The sequence below is a fragment of the Pectinophora gossypiella genome, chromosome 25 (assembly GCF_024362695.1).
Source record: "Pectinophora gossypiella chromosome 25, ilPecGoss1.1, whole genome shotgun sequence".
Classification (NCBI taxonomy): Eukaryota; Metazoa; Arthropoda; class Insecta; order Lepidoptera; family Gelechiidae; genus Pectinophora; species Pectinophora gossypiella.
In genome coordinates, this window is record NC_065428.1 from 2,414,691 (window position 1) to 2,435,863 (window position 21,173).

General features: G+C 37.8%; 2 protein-coding genes across 4 annotated transcripts in view; one reads left to right on the plus strand and one right to left on the minus strand.

Moving 5' to 3' along the window:
* Positions 1 to 1,167: 1,167 nt before the first annotated feature.
* LOC126377990 (chitooligosaccharidolytic beta-N-acetylglucosaminidase-like) lies at positions 1,168 to 12,784 on the plus strand. The gene is made up of 11 exons (XM_050026010.1): positions 1,168 to 1,382; positions 3,287 to 3,462; positions 4,092 to 4,303; positions 4,553 to 4,936; positions 5,593 to 5,725; positions 6,676 to 6,894; positions 9,087 to 10,307; positions 10,652 to 10,777; positions 11,560 to 11,660; positions 12,454 to 12,571; positions 12,676 to 12,784. The coding sequence occupies exons 1-11, from the start codon at positions 1,326 to 1,328 to the stop codon at positions 12,782 to 12,784; spliced, it is 2,856 nt and encodes a 951-aa protein (XP_049881967.1). The 5' UTR covers positions 1,168 to 1,325.
* Positions 12,785 to 18,504: 5,720 nt separating this feature from the next.
* The window catches only part of LOC126378102 (limbic system-associated membrane protein-like), a 214,842-nt gene continuing 212,173 nt past the window's right edge, over positions 18,505 to 21,173 (minus strand). For all 3 annotated transcript variants that reach the window (XM_050026270.1, XM_050026268.1, XM_050026267.1), the window contains one exon: positions 18,505 to 21,083. In XM_050026270.1, the coding sequence (XP_049882227.1) occupies positions 20,995 to 21,083 (89 nt within the window). In that variant the 3' untranslated portion in view covers positions 18,505 to 20,994. The remainder of the gene's footprint in view (positions 21,084 to 21,173) is intronic.

The window sequence follows — 21,173 nt, forward strand, 5'->3', positions numbered from 1 at the left end:
AGTCTGCTCCGAGAGTGGGGGCTTAAGTTTCATCATGCATCGTCACACCTATCATAAATAATAATAATAACAATAATAAAGTTTATTTTGGTAAAATCTACGACACACATATACATTTACAACATTAAAATATACACACATTAAATTAATATTTAGTATCATTTCATTAATCATCATCAAGAAAAACAAATACATAAGACATGGCTGTATGGGCATAGTTCCCTTTGCCTTGCTCTTCGGGAAAACCAAAACAAAATAAAATCTCTACGCATCGACAGAATAATGATAAAAGTGCACTCCCATAGTGCGTTCAGGCACGACGACGCCCTGAGCTGAGATTTGCGCCCAACTTGGCACCCTCAGGCTTTTTGGTTTAAGTTTTGTACCGGGTGGTACCTCAGCGCTCCTCATTTGTCCAGTCAAGTAGTTAATGCCATTTGCTGCAAATCTACAATAAGTCAGGTAAAAACAAGCAAGTCCAAAGACCCGCCAGACTCCCATTGCTGAAGGGATTGGTGATCGCATGATGGAATGTTTTAAATGGAAGCTAATGCCCTTGAAGTCATCTTCAGTCACCTTGTACGACTTCTGCGAGTCATCATCATCTGTGAATTAAATTAGTGCAATAAGTTGTGATATAACTTTATGTTTTCCAACTAAATATTAATGTGTGTAAGTATATATTATTTTAATGTTGTAAATCCATATAGATTTGTCTGTGTTTTACCTGAATAAACTTTTTTATTATTATTATTCGTATGTCGTTTCCATATCTCGGGCCTATGGAGTCCCGGACTTTTGGAAGGCGTGCGTGGGGCCGAAGCCAACACGTAGATGCCCCTTAAGACAATTTAATCTAAATGTTGTGTGACACCAACTGGCGATTATCCCTGTATGCACTATGGGAGTGCACCCAAAGACAATTCCCGATAAATCGATAAACATAATCAGATTTTCTGTCCGTAACCCATCGCTTCACTTCAATGCAGTATGCTTCACTCAAATAGCGTAACATTTCACATTGAGCTTGACCGAGATTTGGTAACAATTACGAACAATCACTGTAACATTGCGTTTTCACGGCCACAGGTTATATAACAACTGGTTGCCGTCATTCTATTGAGAGGTCATTAGATGCTAAAGTCATTGATAGCGGCGCCTTTTTTTCCTAGCTGTCTTTTGTTAATGCGCTTGCGATGTTTTGAGAATATATTTTTTGTCATTTACTTATTCGGACCAAGAAGAGCTTACATGGAACAGACTAAAGAGACGGCGAACGTCGTGTCTTATAAGGAGGTGAAGGAATTGGTCTTTGATAAACAAGAATGGAGAATGCTACACCGACAAGAGCGTGGCTCGTGAAATTAGTGATGACTTATTCGGTAAGTAATACATTTTTTTTGGCCCTATCTCATAATAATAACAACAACATAACATAGTGCTCACGACTATATCCTAAATTGGGGTAGGCAGAGGTCTATCCATCGCAAGATGAACAAAGTATCCACACCTCACCAAGCTTTCTGTAAGACCAACGTGATAGCAGGAACGGATCCAGCTTATATGTGAGGGGGGTGGATGGGGGGATGGTAGGGGGGGTTGTCACCAGGTTGCAGACAACCAGGTTACAGATAAAGTGGCCACCCATGACCCAATCGGAAGCGCTGAGGGCTCTCACCCGCTACAAAATTAAAGACAACAGGCCTGTTGGTGCCCGGTTGGTCGCGAACCTCGGCTCAGAGCGTCGCCAGAGGATTATATTTGATAGAATTGATCGAGTGCGTCGATAGCGATAAGCGCTGAATGACGGAAATCGTCGACCGCGCCGACGGCGGGATTGGATCGAAAAGATGTTAAATGTGTTATTTAAACTATTATGAAATAATTAAATTACACAATATAAGAAACATTATGAAAGAAATATGGAATTAATTAAATCAAACTATAAAATAATGTAGTAGCTAATATTGATGACTATAGCAATTAACTAGTATAACAATCATTATACCCCACGTAGCTTATGATAATGTAAATTCAAACGTTTTATTATCATTATTAAAACATTTATTCACTTTTTAACATAATATAAGCTGACGACTATATCCCAGTTGGGGTACGCAGCCCTCCGGACTCGTGGTCACACCAGGTTGTCACACCAGTATGACAAACAGGAATTTTATTCTTGTTTGTCACACCACTAACAATACAACACCTTTTATCCAGGCTTGTCATTAAAAGTAGTGCTGTGTTTATCGGCGTATAAATTAAATTATCATATTCTCCGCACTAACAATGGTGTGATAAAAGGTGTTGTATTGTTAGTGGTGTGACAAACAAGAATAAAATTCCTGTTTGTCACACTGATGTGACAACCTGGTGTGACCACGAGTCCGGTGGGGTACGCAGAGGTACAACCATCGCAATATGAACTAAGTACCCACACCTCACCAATGGTCTGTCAATCTTCTTTCATTTTAGACACTTCTTACTTTTTTCACGACTTTTCGTAATGTCATTTTATCGTCACTTTACAATCATTTAAGTGTAATATTTTGGTTTTGTTATATTTTGAACATAAAAATTTAAATTTTTTAAATGCATTTCTCTACACTATCGAAGAAAAATCCTTTGGAGACATCATGCTCTGATTGCAAGTTGGAATTTATCAAGAAAAGATGGACAGATGTGCTTTTACATTGGGTAAGCGGTTGTGTACTTTCTTTACAGCGACCGCGACATAGGTTCCTCGAATTATATCGAGAATTTCGGCTTATCTACGTAGATAACATTCGCCTCGCTTATTGGGTTGGCGGGGAGGATGAGCCTCCGCCAAAGGATGGTTTTCGGGGTACCGTAAAGCGTAGTACCCCGCTAGCCACAAGTTGGTAGTGTGACTAGGGATCGACGATCCAACGGCGCTATGTTGGAAGTTGTATATATGCGTCTTGCTGTATAAACTTCGATATCGCGTCTCACGACTGCTTCAAGACTGCATTATTGAATGTGGCGCCATCTGTTGCATGTGGGCGGAACTAGGTGACCAACTAGTTGGGTCCGCCACACTACGTATAGAACGGCAACTCTCCGATCTCTAGCAGTGGCTGAGCCTTACCTCACCTCCCCTCGGTCTTACTTTAGTCTTCAATCATATGGCCTTTATGGTCTTAAATCATCCTTTGGCGGCAGCACATCCTCGCCGGCAAAAAGATCATTCGTCATTTGAATGAAAATTATTCATTCGAAGACGAATATGTTTCGATTGATATATATTAATCTATGATTTTAGTTAAACAAATGCGTGAATCCGGAGTTGCAAGCCAACGTGCTATCAGCGTCTGGTCTGGTTGAAATCATCAACAAGTATAAGGAAGACATCTGCGACAATGACATAGATAGAGCCATACTTTGTACTGATGACCTCGAGCCGTTCTTGCGATACAAATATCCTATATTGAGACTCAGGTATATTTTTTCAATCTACATTGTAGTTAGCCGTGGTAGCCCAGTTGGAGGTACGCTTGACTCTGACTGTGAAGCCGCAGGTTCGAGCCAATGATTTTCGAGTTTGTTTTCGAATTCATGTTTGGATCTTATATAGTTATCACGTACTAAGCGTGGCATGGTGTCTGGGTGGCAAAATACCGGGATGAAAACATCTGAATGCTATGGAAACGATAAGAAGTGGTGAAGGATAACATTGGGAGGAAACTCACATATCCAAGAAATGCGTTTCTGAAGTATGAACAAAAATAGTGTAAGGCATATAACGTCGACTTTTTTGTTTTCTCGATAGCGTTGGATGAGGCATTCGTTAAACGTCCGGCGGGGTCGCTATTGGGGTTCTGAAGTGTTTGTTGTCGCGAGCTGATTGGCTGCCACTTGTAGTAAAATTGGGCGGTTAAAAAGTCCGCATCGTAGCAATTCATCTAAAAAGCAATATTGCTATTTGACTTTTGCGCATGTAAAAGTAAGGGCGCAATGCTAACAAATGTCAAATAGCAATATTGCTTTTTTAGATGAATTGGAACAATGTGGCACTTGTAGCCCCGTTTTTAACTGACCTCTATAGATAGAGTGAACTCTATTTTTAGGTACTTCTGGGAAGAGAAGGACTTACCAAAGAAGCTCTACTTAATGGCATCCGTCCTCCTCTACCATTGTTGCATTAACTCCATCACTGGTGCAGTGGAGGCCGACATTTGTGACAAGTTGGCCAGGCACGAGCGAGAGATGATACTGAAGTATTGTGAGAGTCTGACAGAGATGGAAATCACTTCTAACAACGTTGAAATCGCTATTAGACGTGAGTTAATACAATAAGATTTCTATTACATGTATACATACATAACCTCGCGCCTATTTCCCACCGGAGTAACTAGAAACTATGGAATTCTATTTGCTTTAAATTGGAGATGTCCATAGAAAAGGTTTAGTACGATCTACTTTGCACCGGCGTGCGCGTATGAAACGATTAATGAATGTGAAGAAAGAAAGAGAAGTGGGCTATCACGGGTGGTAATTCTCAATGAAATATCCCTATTAAAAATTTCAGAGGCCTGTGAACAGGTGCCGCCTCCAGGGGTGAAGAAGAGAAGATCACCCACACCAAAACCTTCGAAGCCTTTAGACGACTTGACTTCGGAAGCGGAAACCAATGGGACTCAGAGTCGAAAAGCATCTACGTTAACATTTAAATCTTCAGTCACTGTTATGTCTTCTTGCCTTACCGAGTCACCTTCTTATTCGAAGACCTGTTTGATTCCTGACTCTTCAAATGAAACTTCAGATACATACACCTTAAGGTTAGATGATTATAGTGGTACTACGACAATGGATTCAAATGAACTACATATGTGCAATGAATCTGATAAGGAACAAGAGGGTGATGCCAAGAATAAGGTTCAAGATGCAGCTAAGGAGAACAAGAAAGGCCAAAGTGAGTGTCGAATTTTTTTGGGCGACTTTTTGAATTCGCCGTTTGGTAGCCTAGCTAGACGTTGGCCTGTCGGAGGTCCCAGGTTTTAATCACGATGAAAAGTCACTTTGTGATCCTTAGTTTAGTTAGGACATTACATGCTGATCACCTGACTATCACCGTCCACTGTTGGGCACAGATCTTTGCTCAATCAACCATAGAGGTTGACCACATAGTTCATCATTTTGGAGTGGTCGTTTAGACATTCCCGGGATGGTTAGCAGCTGAATGCATGTTATTTCTGTACTTCCAATTCACCAGAGAAGATTGCAGACTAACCCACAATAAAAACCTCTCCTGTCCTATTTTTAAGCTCCTTTTTTTGACGTTACTTGGAGATCTGACGCCAATGGCATTAACTACTTGGCTGGAATAACAATTTTATACGACTATATCCCAATTGGGGTAGTCAGAGGTACGCATCTATCGCAAGGTGAACTAAGTACCCACGTCTCACCAAGATTTCTGTTAGATATCCCCCATCTGTGAAAATTACACTTCGGATAAATTAAAAACTCATCGATGCAAGTCCGTTACCAGGGTTCGAACCTTTCCCCAGAAGCAAGCAGCTTGAGAAACAAGCACAGGACCATATTGACTTTCCTATTTTTTAACAGAGAAAGAAGACCCTTGCGCGTGCACAGCAAACAGCACGGACATATGCTGCGCGACAATCATACCTGACTGCGCGAACTGTACCAAGTCTAGCGAGAAGAGATGCTCCTGGTTGACCACCCTTCGTAATAGCAGGTCCGATAATCGCTAGTCTAAAATATCATTGCACCCTAGATCTCACGCAGAAAGAAGGAAGAGAATCAAATCAAATCAAATAGACTTTATTGCACACAACATACAAAACGAGTTTTACACACATGGACGAAAGATACAGTAAATATACAAGTAAATAGAGATTATGGAGTTCCACCTGCTTCCATGCTGAGATACTTCTCTTGCTTCCTTTTTTAATTGGAGGACATTTTTTTTTTTTGTTCATATAAAGTATAGTACAGTGCAATACAATGTTTCATAGGCTAATAACATATTTATAACAGGCAAGGCAGGGCCTCTGCAGCGGAACTAGGTGAAACCCGTATCTCAGCATGCAGCGCCTGTTCCCAACGGATAATAACAACTTAGCCAAATAATTTGTCCTTATTTAGTATATACTTGTATGGGTATATACATATAAATTTTACTAACTTAGATATAATCTTCTATTACTAACAAAATATGGATAAATATCTGAAAATAAAATATTTCATTCATTCATTCATTCATTCATATAACAATAAACTTTAATAAACATTTGAAAAGGAAGATGAAAGGTGTGCGTGCATGTGCGTGTGCGTGTGCGTGTGCGTGTGCGTGTGCGTGTGCGTGTGCGTGTGCGTGTGCGTGTGCGTGTGCGTGTGCGTGTGCGTGTTCCCTAAAGTCAATGCCTGTTTTTTTTTGTTCAGCAGATATAAATATGACAGGTAAAATTTAAAATAAAATTAGATAGTGTGTACGGCGGGCCTAGCACCCTAAGCACGCGATTCTTTCTCGCCGCGGCAGAGATCGTCTGTCTCTTTCTGAGCAGTACTGTGAGAGAGTGACGGGTAACGTATGTCGAGGCGAGAAAGAATCGCGCGCTTGCGGTGCTAAGCCCGCAGGAATTAGCACCAATATGTTTCTCTAATTTTAATCTCAATTATTTTCAGCATCCAGAAATTAGATTGTCTAAAGAACAAATTTAATGATAGTATGTTCCGTCGCAAGGATAATAAGAAGATGATCTACTGGATCATTGGCATCATAGCGGTCGTGTTACTAATAATATTATTTATTTGTCTGGTGTACCTTTTATTTTTTAACAAAAAAGGGACTACCACCAGTCTTGATGATGAGAGTCAGAATTTGTTGGGCAGAGCTGGAATTAGGTAAGTTATACTTCATACTTTTTTCTTTATACTTTTTTATTTATAATTTGTTTTTTTTTTGTTTTTTTTTTTAATTCTGCCCTGCCCACGTCAGACAATTGGCGACCGACTTTTTGTAGGAGAAAAAAAAGAACGTACTGCTCGCAATAGTGCAACGCCTACGTCCTACGAAAACTCGGTCAGAAATAAAATCGGTGCATCCCGACTGATCCGATTATCGGTGACAAATGGAACGTTCGGAAAAAGGTCGGTCACAAAATCGGGCATAAGAATCTGAGGAAATGTCGGCCCGATTATCTGTCCTACAAAAAATCTGACGAGGGCGCCCTTACGGTTAGTACCAGTGGTGGTCCTAGCAAAATATTTAGGTGGTGCGAGATTTGAAAGTGGCACCCCTGAGCCCCTATAATTACAAAACCCAATTGCTCCCCTCTAGATACGGGGCTGCTGGCCAGGGTGGACCAGCCTTGTTTTGGCCTGATTTTGTCGACCCCTCCCCCCTCACGCGGTCGCACCGCTTGCACCGCCTTAGGGCCACCACTGGTTAGAGTATTAAAGTTACAGGCGCATTTGGTAACGGCCTCTGGTCCAGCGGTTGAGCTTTCGGCTCGCGATCCGGAGATCCCGGGTTCGAATCCCGCTGGAGACATATCACAAAAATAATTTTGTGATTCCTAGTTTGGTTAGGACATTACAGGCGGATCACCTGCTTGTCCGAAAGTAAGATGATCCGTGCTTCGGAAGCCACGTTAAGCCGTTGGTTCCGGTTACTATATGATGTATTGAGTAAGTAGTCGTTACATTAGCCATGTCAGGGGTGTTTGGGGGCCAATAATAACCCTGAATCCACGATCGATAAGGTTGGTAGTCCACCTCTCACAACCTACACGATAGAAGAAGATTTGGTGATATCTTAGAGCATATAAATGAATTAAAATAGATACTTTATCTGTTTTTTACTCGGAATATAGTGAAAATAATCGTTTCCATTTATTAATTATATTAATTAACATTTGATCACTAATTTGTTGGTACACAGAATCTATTAATTTCAATAATTACTTCTTTGAACCATATTTTATTGATGTTTGATTTCATCTAACGCGTTTTTTAGGAAATTGGTTTGTGGTTTTATATGATTTCGGGTAATTTGATAAGTCTATGTTTGGACTGATTAGATATGAGATAGTAATTTAGCTGTTGTCAACATCATTATCCATAGGGGGTTGGCCCAGGTTATTATTATTACTGCGTATGGCAGACAAAAATAAAATATCCTGCGTGAATCATATATCCAGCTTAAGATCCCTAGCCAAGTCTCTGCCGCATCCATCACACAAGCTCGGTTATGCCACCTGGGAACCGGTGTAGAGGGCACTCGCTCACTATGTAAGATAGGATTTGATCCGGGTGACCACATTCATAGTATGGCGACTTCTTTAAGTCCCATTTATTTAGGTGATGTAGGTGCAGGCAGGTTAGGTTACATTTTTGTAGACATTTATGGACTAAAGCCATCATTAGAAAATAGAAAGAAAGAAAGTAAGAAACGTTTATTAAATTCAAAATTCAAAAATATCTTTATACAGTAGGTAACATAATTACACTTTGAATCGTCAATTTTTACATAATGAACGTCTCATCCGCCTAAAACTACTGCAGCTCACAACCTGTATAGCCAGGGAAAAGAAGCTGCAAGAAAAACCTTGACACAGGTCCCTAGAAGTTTATTTAAAAAAATATATATAATATATTATTAAACAATTCAGTAATTTAGCTGCCTAATATCACATATCTTCTAAATAATCACTAACCTAACATTATATAAGGACACCAAACAGTAACAAATATAAAACACTTAACTTACAATCAAAACATGTAATAGAAACAACTTACGCAAGAGAGTACTTACAAATAAATAGACAGTAAACATTAAGGCAAATTGTAATTTTATATATGGACTGGTCAGCAATGGTGGTGGAGTCCAAAACAAACTGATACTCTTCTGACTCGGCTTAGCTACTAGTGTCTTGGATGGAATAGTTAGTTATTGCTGCACGTACCCAATCGTTTCAAATAGAGATAAAATGTTCCACTACCAACATTCACAGAAAATCTAAATCATGTAGCAGGTTAAAATAAGTAATGAAATACACTAGTTTCATCTTGAATAAAATCCTCTTTACTTTCAGCCCCTTCGCTTACCACCCCACCTGGGCATGGCATTGCAACAACAGCCTTTGTATCAAGGTGTATCAACCACAAAACAGATCTGATACCTACACAGCACTGAGTCGCTGCATTCTCATCTGTTCAGGTCCACAAATATGGCCCCATCCCATTGGGTTAACATACTTCAGCAAAGATTTAGTAGCCCTTGCTACTGACAGGTTAGAGTACAAATTCGTTTCAATTCCATCTGATGTGGTCAATCAATATCTGGCCGAAGCTTTCAAGCTATTTCTTGGTGATTTAGCAAGATTGGAAAGAATTGATGTGAAGAATAGAAACCGAAGCCGCGATATTCAAGTGAAGAAAATGGTACTAATGATTGAAGTGGAATCGGATTATGATCCAAGAATGAGAATGAATACTGACGAGTCTTATAACCTTAAACTTGAGGCTGATTCTGAGAGAATCAAGATCAACATAGTGTCTCCATCTTTCTGCGGAGTGCGACACGGACTCGAAACCCTGAGTCAAATTATTCTCCTAGACCAGAGCTCAGGGTATCTGATCACAGTGTCAGAAGCAGTTATCAAAGACTCCCCAAGTTACAGATACAGAGGCCTAATGCTGGACACAGCAAGGAATTACATACCACTTCCAGATATACTTAGGACTATAGACGCCATGGCTACTTGCAAACTAAATACTTTCCATTGGAGAATCTCTGATTCCGCCAGCTTTCCTCTTCTACTACCGACCTTGTCGAACTTATTCGAATACGGAGCGTATGATAGAAGTATGGTCTACTCGAAAGATGATGTGAAGACTGTGGTGAATAGAGCTGGTGTTAGGGGTATAAGGGTTTTGATAGAAGTGGCTATACCAGGCCCTGTAGGAAGAGCTTGGTCATGGTCTGATGACGCCACATGTCCTATGAAAAATGATAATTACACTTGTGACAATGTCATTTGTCTCCGCTTGAAGATGAGAGAACGCGTTTTCGACGTCATCCAGCACATTTACTCCGAGATCCTCGAGATGACTAGAGTCGATGATATATTTCACATGAGTGATAGCGTATTTTCGCTGTCAAATTGTTATTATCTGATAAACGAAAGGGAAGGTTTTCTGGAGAAGGCTCTGGAGCGTCTGAAGCTGGCCAATAAGGGGTTTTTACCGAAATTGCCTGTGATTTGGTACACGTCACATTTGAATCAAGAAGTTGAGGCTAGGTTTTGGGACAGGTATTGGTACTTTTATAACATATACCTAATACGACGTCTATATCCCAATGGGGTAGTCAGAGATACACCCATCACCGAGCTTTTTGTTAGACCAACGTGATAGGAGCCGTATCTCCGTCATATTGGTCGAGCCAACAGTGTTACTGAAAACTGCACTTAAGATAAATTAATAACTCATTGGTGGTAGTCCGGTACCGGGCTTCGAATCGGCGCTCCCCGTTTGAGAAGCAAGCTGGTGAACCACAGGACCACAGTGGCTTTTATATTATTTTTGAATTTTAGCTACACGTTTCCTTGAGTGGAATCGGAGCGAATGGCGGATTTTGAATGATTCAATTTGACAGGTACGGAGTCCAGTTGCACGCATGGCCGACACAGCCTGATCGTTCGTTGGCCAAATACAAAGTTATCCATTCCAGTAGATGGGACTTGTCCTGCGAGATTAAGAAACAAAGATGTACTAAGTACAGGTAACAACATAATCTATACATATTATAAAATAAATAATAGTAAGTAATTAAAATTGAGGAGCTCGGTGGCGCAGCGGTAAACGCGCTCGGTCTGCGATTGTTGAAGTTAAGCAACTTTCGCAAAGGCCGGTCATAGGATGGGTGACCACAAAAAAAAAGTTTTCATCTCGAGCTCCTCCGTGCTTCGGAAGGCCGTTGGTCCCGGCTGCATTAGCAGTCGTTAATAACCATCAATCCGCACTGGGCCCGCGTGATGGTTTAAGGCCCGATCTCCCTATCCATCCATAGGGAAGGCCCGAGCCCCAGCGTTGGGGACGTTAATGGGCTGATGACGATGATGATAAATCAAAATACGCGACGTACATGAGTCATGTCAGGTGCCTTTGGCAATAATAACCCTGACACCGGGGTTGATGGGGTTGGTAATCCACTTAACCCATACGATAGAAGAACAGAAGATCATAATTTATATGTATAATGGACTCTATATTATGGACCGGCAAGTTTTGGTAAATATACCAACGGATTTCCGACCTTATTGGTCCAGTAGGACCAGAAGGTCATTTCTTAATGGATCATTCTTCTTCTTCTATCGTGTGGGTTGTGAGGTGGATTGCCAACCTCATCAACCCTCTCAGGTGCCAGGCTGTGTCAGAGTTACTATTGAGCCGCCAAAGGTCTATTTACATCAGTGACCGGAACCAACGGCTTTCGTGGTATGTCCCCACCGAGATTCGAACCCGAAGCTTCCGTATCGTGAGCTCAACACTCAACTTTTTCAGATCTTGGCAAGAGATGTACGCGTGGAAGTCTTGGCGGACCATCGAGGTTCTCTCCATCGAGGGCGGAGAGGCTATTTTGTGGACTGATATAGTGGATGCAGGTAACACAAACAATTGAATTTAGAGAAGACAGAAGGAAAGAGAAGAAAAGACCAAGAAGCTCTTCTTGGAACAAATGAATAAATGAAAGAGAAGGCGAACGTCGTGTCTTATAAAGAAAGAAGAAAAAGAAGAAGAAGTCAAAGAATTGGCCTTTGATAGACAAGAATGGAGAGTGCTACACCGACAAGAGCGTGCCTCTTAAATTAAAGATAGGTAATGATGAAGATTCCTCGTCAGTGTTGGGCGGACTGCCTGGATTGCGCACAGGACCGCGAAAACTGGAAAGCGGAGAGGACTTTGCCCAGCAGTGGGATCTTATAGGCTAGATTATTTGATAGATGGTTAATGGAGAAACACTGGATAACCTCAGGCCTGTTGTCTTAAATTTTGTACAGGGTGAGAGCTTTCAGCGCTCCCCATTTGTCAAGTAACGGCCTCCGTGCTCACGATCCGGAGGTCCTGGGTTCGAATCCCAGTGGGGACATATTACAAAAATCATATTGTAATCCCTTGTTTGGTTAGAACATTACAAGCTGATCACCTGATTGCCCAAAAAGTAAGATGATCCGTGCTTTGGAAGGCACGTTAAGCCGTTGGTCTCGGTTACTACTTCCTGATGTAAGTAAGTAGTCGTTACATGAGCCATGTCAGGGGCCTTTGGCGGCTCAATAATAACCCTGACACGGTTGATGAGGTTGGTATTCCACCATTTGCCATCTACTATTGTTGATTTCCGTCATTCCAGAAGAACATCTATACTAAAATGTAAAGTATGATATTAAATTTTTAAAGGTAACCTGGATTACCACCTATGGCCGCGTGCGGCGGCGGTGGCGGAGCGCCTGTGGTCAGATCTGGTGGCCAATGCGACCGCTGGTGGGGATGTCTACATGCGGCTCGACAGTCACAGGTTTGATTCTATATTTATTATTATTTTAGAGACTATTTTTTTTCAGGGTAGAGTCTAAATGAGGCACGTTACCTACTGAATAAAAAATTTAATTTGAATTGCAGATGGCGCATGCTCCTCCGTGGTATGAAGGTGCAACCCATATGGCCGGTCTGGTGTAGCTTCAACCCCCACGCTTGTCTGGCTAAGCTGCAGAGTTGGGGTAATAGCTAATAAAGCATTTTTGAACCTGAAAATGTGTTATTTTTTATTTATTTTTTTGATAAATAGTTGATTGTTATAACATACACATAACATAAACAGCCTATACAGGTCCCACTGCTGGGCACAGGCCTCCCCTCAATCAACTGGAGGGGGTATGGAGCATACTCCACCACGCTGCTCTACTGCGGGTTGTTGGAAGTGTTTGGGCTAGTAGCCCGAAATAAAATAATATAGTTAAATATAATTATAGTTAAAAAAATACAAAATAAATAAATAAAAATAATATAATGCTAAATATTATAGTTTAATATAATTTGGTTACTTATTGAAATTAACGTCTCTACCACACATACATATCTATATTCCCAAGAAATGCGTGTCGGAGGAATCAAATAAAAAAGAAGTTTATTAATATCAGAAATAATACAAAAAAAGAAGACATATGTTTGAGGTAGGGTAAAATATAAGTTTTACAAAGTGAACAGAGGTTCCCAAACTAGGCGGAGCCTATATCTTGAGGAACCGTGGACTATGGGATTTAAGTAAGTTTGGCGCAAAATTTGCAAAGTAAAATAATAAACACAGGAATGGGTGTGACCTAACCTGTGTTTATTGGGTTTTCCTTCGCGGGTGGGAAGGTCAGACAGAAATTCGCTTCTGTAAAAAGGATCCCGTCCGGACCTGTCAAATCTTCATATTAGGTGAGCGAACCCTGCGAAAAATAGAATAACGCTAGGGAGATGATGGTGGTAGATGATCGTCATTATGAAGTGGGTTTAGGATATTCCCCTCATTTTCCGGGAAGATAAGCAGCTGGTCATGTTTTATGTTTTTTCTTTATTTCCAGTTCAGAAGATTGTAATATCCGTTCCGGTATTTGATAAATCCGTTATGAAACTATTCATCATCATCATCAGCCCATTAACGTCCCCACTGCTGGGGCACGGGCCTTCCCTAAGGATCGATAGGGAGATCGGGCCTTAAACCATCACGCGGGCCCAGTGCGGATTGATGGTTATTAACGACTGCTAATGCAGCCGGGACCAACGTCTTAACGTGGCTTCCGAAGCACGGAGGAGCTCGAGATGAAAACTTTTTTTTTGCGGTCACCCATCCTATGACCGGCCTTTGCGAAAGTTGCTTAACTTCAACAATCGCAGACCGAGCGCGTTTACCGCTGCACCACCGAGCTCCTATTAATAACTATTAACTTTATTAGTCTTGTTATTAATGTAAAGTGCGTTAATTAAAGGAAGTTGCATCCGTCCTTTTATCTTTAGTAAGATAATGAGAATATCGTTATTAAATTACTGTTGTTTTAATTACGAAGGACGTACATCGACCAAATTGGAGGTGTTCTGAGAAAAGGTTTAGGTACTTACCGGAACCGGCGTGAAACGATTGATGAATGTGGAGTAAGTAAAGAGTGTGTCAGGATCGAAGCAAATGGAATTCCATAGTCTCTGCTTACCCCGGCGGAAAATAGGCGTGAGTTTATGTATGTTATTTTAATAGACAAGATGGATCGAGTATGACGAAAGAATGGTGGTAATATCACAAATTAGTATGAAACAATAATGGATTTTTATCTATCTTAACTCTACCTATCATCATCTTTCTAGCATTAAGTATCCCGTTTTTTCAAAGAGTCCCCTTACCTAACCTGAAGAATTGACAGGTCCGGTTTTTTACATAAGCGACTGCCTGTATGACCTTCCAACCCGCGAATGGAAAACCAGCCCAATACAGGTTAGGTCACATACCTCCGAAAATGCATTTCTCGGGAACGTGGGTTTCCTCTCGATGTTTTCCTTCACCGCTGAGCACGTGATAATCATTTATGAACATACATACGAATAATAAATAAATCCATATCCTTATTTCTGTTTCTGAACGAAGACTACATATATAAATATTTTAGAAGTCTTCGATCATTAGAAGTAAATGAAAAAGTAATCTGAACGTAAAAATAATAATTGTAGTACCTGGAAAATTAGTAATAGCAAACTTTACAACCACTATCTACCAGGCGCTTTAATTCTGATTTTTATTTTCAAATTACTTATCGACGGGGAAGAAGCAAATACTCCTATCTTACATTTTTAGGCAAATCGACTTTTTGATGTAGTTCGTTGCGAAATTTAATTTTACGTTGGCTGGCAAGATCTCCGTTGTATATTTCCTACTTTTAGGGTGATTTTCGATTAATAGAAATAGCTCTTAAAATATAGATTTTATATGTTGCAATATTTTTTATAAAAATATCTCCTTTCTACAGAAATAAATAACTCCTATCTCATGTTTTAATCGATAATAGCTCCTATCTTCAGAATCAAGCATGAGTCTTTTTGTTTAATGGAAGATGATGGAGGTCGATGGATGATGATGGGCAATGGGCATGGCACGAAATGTGTCTTTGTTTCAAAAACAAGAGATGATGGACCCAAGATCTACTTTTTGGGGTGATTCGATCACTGACACTTTTCAATATTAAACATTTTTTTAAAGACAGTTATTAATAAAAATTGTTTGACAAGTTAATTATTTGATATTGGATAACTGGGTTATTTAAAATTATCTTTTTGTCAAAAAAATTCCCACAGTTTTAATTTTGGAGAGGAATTTAGAATAAAAAGTGAGAAGTATATCGAACGACCAATACCATACAAAAATATCGATATTTTATATTTTTGTATGGTTTGGTAAACATTAAGTTACGGAAATGACACCATGTAAACGTGGGAATTTTTACTATGTTAACTCCATAAATAAGGACGCATTCTGGAATGTGTTCCGGAACACATTCCTGAAGAAAAATCATAGGATTCCTCCCACATACTCTACAACCCTTTTATTGACCGGGCTATTGATAATGATTTTAATAAGTACCTACTTGTTGATCTCAGTTGATTATTGACTTAATAAATATGAGGCCTATAAAATCAAAGGCAGCTAAATCCAAGTCTGTCAAATAATCAGTAAGCTACAAAAATCGATAACTTTGTTTAGGTAGATACAATATTCTATATTTTAAGACAGATTTGTAGAGAATGTGAATATTAAGATAATATGAATTTTAATTAATAAAGCTCCCTGTATATTTGAATACAAAGTGAAAATAAAATAGCATTTAGCTGGCTTTGATTCCAACTATAGGATATTGCTGTATTTGATTCTGAGTAACTGGATATAACTGAGTTTGATAATGACAGTCACCATTAAACTAACATTTAACTAAGAAAGAAAGGTCTTTCTTAGCAATATTAGCTTTCCAGTTCTCGGGGTTTCTTGTTATTTTACGAACCTTGCCCGCAGTTGCTCTTGTTACAGGGACCTCCATGGTTATCCAAATTCGAAGTTTAGCAAAAGAATTGTCACGGAATTCAATAAAAACACAAGAATAACGCTAAAAACTGGACGACACATTCATAATATGAATTGTACGGCAGCGGCCATGTTCGTTTTCTGAAATCCAGCTCTCTGATTGGTTGGCGTAACTCGTAGCTCAATCGTAGCTATATTTGATTTTTACTGGTTGGCATGTAGCTGTCTTTGATACTATTGACCCGAATTTTATACGGATTTTCCTGCATTTGTTACTAAAATGAATATGATAAAGTGTGTTAAACTAACGAAAGTAGATGGCGCCATAGTGAACTCATTTTACGATATTATGGCGTTTAGCTGCCTTTGATTTTATAGGCCTCATATATAATTCGTACTATATTGATATTTTTTTTAAATACCAATTAAAAAACGAAGGTGCCTACTTTATCATGATCAATAAATAATTTGTTAAACCTTGTTTAAGATCAAAGTTTATTTTCATTAAAAATGCTAAGCGTAGCACTTTCTTTAAAAAAGCTGAGGTTTCAGTTTTTTTTTAAAATATACGATTATTTGTTATTATATTTCATGCTTTATAATAGTTTACAGTTAAATATTTACTAGTTAAATGTTGCGGCATTGCTTTATAATATCTCCTAACTTGAACATAATTTGAAATTCATTCAAAGCAATACATCCTATCTTACAAAATCATGTATAATTTACGTTAGTTTTATAGTTATTGTTTTTTTTAATTATTAATAGGTTTTTGAAGCTACAGTGAATAGTTTACAAAGAGAAATAAGTCAAACAATAGGAATTTGAAGGATTAATTGCAAGTGGAAAAACCGTCTAACGTCAAAACTTTCGACCCAACACAGAAACCAATAGGCTCTAACTTACATTAACTTTAATTCCTCTATATATACAAAATTAATATTAGTTTAAAAAAATGTCTCTTGAAATAACAAAACTACCTTCAGAACATGACGTCGCGCTATAATTATTAACAAAAAAGTTATTCAGTTTTTTCCTCCTCCTGTAAAGTTAGGTCTGTGTAAGATAGGAGTATTTGCTTCTTCCCCGTCGTTATAATGAATTGCTTGATTGAATTAAATTATTCTAACATTACACCCGTCATTCTGATATGATGGATCATTTCACAAAACAATCAAGGGATTGTGTTCACTTTAACATGATGGACCACTATATGGGACGGATCATTATCGTAGATATCGTTGGTTATCTACTGATTATATCTCTCTGTGCCCATACCATAAGTGATCATGTGCGTGAGTGTATGTATATAAGCCTAATTTGTCATAGAAAAATAAGGTGATGAAATAATAAACCATTTTAAATTATTTACAAACATTAATCGTTTATTTATTTTAAGACAAAAATATCACCTTCGACAAGTCTAATAGGAGAAGGCACAGACAAACAGATAAACATTTTTTTAAAGTTTTATTTCAGCTGATTTTGACATTTAATAAAATAATATTATGGTACAAAAAAATAAAGGATAGGTACATAATAATTTATAATGTTTATATTCGAGTTTGTTTTCGAATGGATTAATGTAACAACTTTATTTATTTATTCGTCATATGTTATACTATTATTAAAAAATAATTAGAACAGTCCTTAAATATATATTACGTAATATTATGTATTTAGTTTTTTTGTACCATTATTATTTATGTCAAAATTGAAAAGCTAATAAAATGCAGAAATAAGCAATTTCTACTTAGAAAATATGACCTGATAATTTTAATTCAAAATTGTTATTAATTTATGGAAAACAATATGGTTCTTAAAAATAAATACATACGCATGTACTGATAATAAAATAATATTATTTAATAATTCCAGTTTGATTAAGTTTTAAAAATTAAAATCAAGGACAAATTAAAAAGTTTTCACATAAAAATAAAAATCGGGACGGTACCGATATTAAAATTTTGGTACACAGTTTTTGATTAAGAAGGAATCGTTGGTTGTACGTATTAAAATTATTAAATAAATACAGCTTTTAAATAATAATGCAAATTAATACAAGTTCAAATTATACCAGTACAGATGTACCTAGTCATTTCTTTATTTAATACAGTACATTACCTACACATCATTGCTAAAGTGGTCACATTTTGATATAACAGGATATAGAAGCTGCGATCACTATACTTTTACTACAACTTGTGATATATAATAAGACTAGTTAAAACATTACTATTATTTACGGCCACGTACACCCGTATTTATGATGTTCACTCAACACTTCCACCACTTGACTCTGCCTCAGTTGAGCTGCATTTTGGTATTCTCAGTTGACATTTACATCCTCGACTTGAGGACTTTACTCACTTTAGATTTGCCGAAGGTGGAATTAACAACTTGGCCGGACAAATGGGGAGCGCTGAAGGCTCTCACCCGGTACAACGTTTAAGACAACAGGCCTGAGGGTGCCCAGTTGGGCGCGAACCTCGGCTCAGGGCGTCGTCTGTGAGTAAAAATATTTGAAAAAAATAATCGACTCTAGCGGGTCGATAGCGATAAGCGCTGATTGAGGGAAATCGTGGACCACGCCAGCGGGGTCGGTATCGGGGTGCTGTAGTCGAGCATATCATACTGCCAACATAATAATACGAAAATAATGACGTCATGCCTAGAGGAAACTCTGAGGAGAGCTGAGTACGAGGAAGACCTCGAGGTCGCATCAACTGAGGACAGGATCGAGGAGGTTGGAGTTAACATCGTAGAATACAGGTCAAGACGGGATATACCGATTTTATGCTATAGTTTTGTCTTACGATACTTGTGTGATAGGTACCGTATCTTTTTCAATAAGTTACTTAATATGGAAGATTACGATTTACTTTATCTAGGTATATTATTATATAAAGGAGAGCACCTTTAAATGGAACTGATGTAGTTACTCGAGTAGTTATAGGCACATTGGCCCCGATTCCTGCAGACAACTCCTAATTTTATTTTAAGTTATAGCCAAAAACGTAAGGGACGGATGATAGAAAACTGTTAATTTTGAAATGAATGAGTAAATAAATGAATAAACCAGGCGAGTAAGATAGGGATCTCGCTGATATACATTCTGTTTGACGTGTGCTGTTAACTTAATTCTGTCGGGTTATTGGCAAATATAAAATTATGGGAGCGTATTTTTTAATTTCTGTTTAAATTTGACCTGTGTTCCACAAATTTTATGCCTGTCGATTACACGTCCCTTTCCTTTTCGGTGGATAAGCAAATTATAACTATAATTATAATTATAACTACTTATAACTTAAAATAAACTTAGATGGTGTGTACTGGAACCAGCGTCATCAACATTATATACTATAGTTAATTGGTAATATTATAAAACAGCGAGTTGGTTTGAAAAAAAAAATCTTTTTTCTGAAATTTTATATACGTAATCCACAAATACCAACTTTGAAGCTAGTGTTGTTACGTTCATTGGCATAGTGATGTATTAGTCGAGATTAGGCCAACCGATTATGTTCTATCAAAAGTAAAGTATTTTTTTTTCAATTCAACGTTTAATAATGTATATTATGGCAGCTTAGTTGACTTGTATGATTATATTCGATATACAGAGTCTAGTAAAAGCTTATAATGTCAATTATGCATCTAATTTAATTTTTGGACAGTAGAGAAAATCTTCCCGATATCAAAATACATTTTTATATATTTTTTTTTCCAAAAACGCGATGCACATTAACAAGCGACCTATCCACATATGTCTACATTTTTGCATTTAATCAATTAATAAGCACTTCATTAACGTTAATTATGTTTAATTAAAAATGTAACGTAAACTAAATGTGATTTTTAATTACACTTTGGTAATAATTACCTAAAATTTAAACGATAAACTAAATTAATGTGAGAAACGACTTCGTTATAATGCGAAAGTAAACAAAATACGTATTACAGTGAAATATTATAGAATTTAATAAAAAGAAGTCGACAGGTAATATTTCTACGCGATAATTCAAATTAAATCTAATTTCACGTCAAATACATGTTAAAACAAATAATTATTTATAATTAAGAATAATATTTACAAAAAATATAACTGGTGTAGTTGAAAGTAGGTAAGTAAAAAGAAGACAAAAAAAATACATTTGCCAACGAAATGGTTGAAGAATTTAAAAAGCTATTCGCTAATAAGCTTAAAAATGCGTTTAAATACAATTAGATGCCGTTGATAATAATTTAAATATCTTGGCGTTGCTTAGATCCGCGATATAATAATTAGGTCTTTTCTAAGATACCTAAACATATTTTAATAATTATTATATTTTCCTTAAGAGTTAATCTGTACAATGATTAACCATTTACATGTCAGTGGCCGAGAACAATCGGAAAAAAATATATATTGGTACCGATTTTATTGAAAATTACGGTAACGTAAGGTACCTACCGTTATTTTATTTAGTTTTCACTTAATCAGGTTTTGATATTCGATTATAGTCTACCTATTTTGCATTGTATCTTGCATTTTTAGGTACTTACCCGATTGTAAACCTACCATTCTGACGCGCAAATGGAAAAGATGATGGAACAAAAATCACTGGGTTACAATTACAATGGTATTTTTATAACATTTTGTACTTTTTACTCAGTGATTAACTCACTATGGTAATTTAATAGCACAATAACTGCCGAAAAGGCTCAAAACACTAGCCACATTGTCTGTGCATAAAAGCCTTTAATACTATTTAAAAAAATATTATAAGTACCAACAATACATCGAGAAGCGCTAAGATTTTTTCTTTTTTCAAAAAATGAACTTTTTTTCAAAAATTCAAAAAGGCGTTCGTTTCAGTTCTACCGGTACTAACAATAAATAAGGTAGGTCTACTTGTTTATAGCATTCGTACGAGAACGTACATGAAGGTGGTGGATAGTACGGCGAAAGTCGTTGGTCGAAGGGAATATCCATTTGACCGGAACACTGAAACAAAAAAGATAAAATTAACATGTTTTCTTTCATACTAGTGACGTGGGAAATGAAAAAGTCATCTCGTCTTGACTAAATATAATT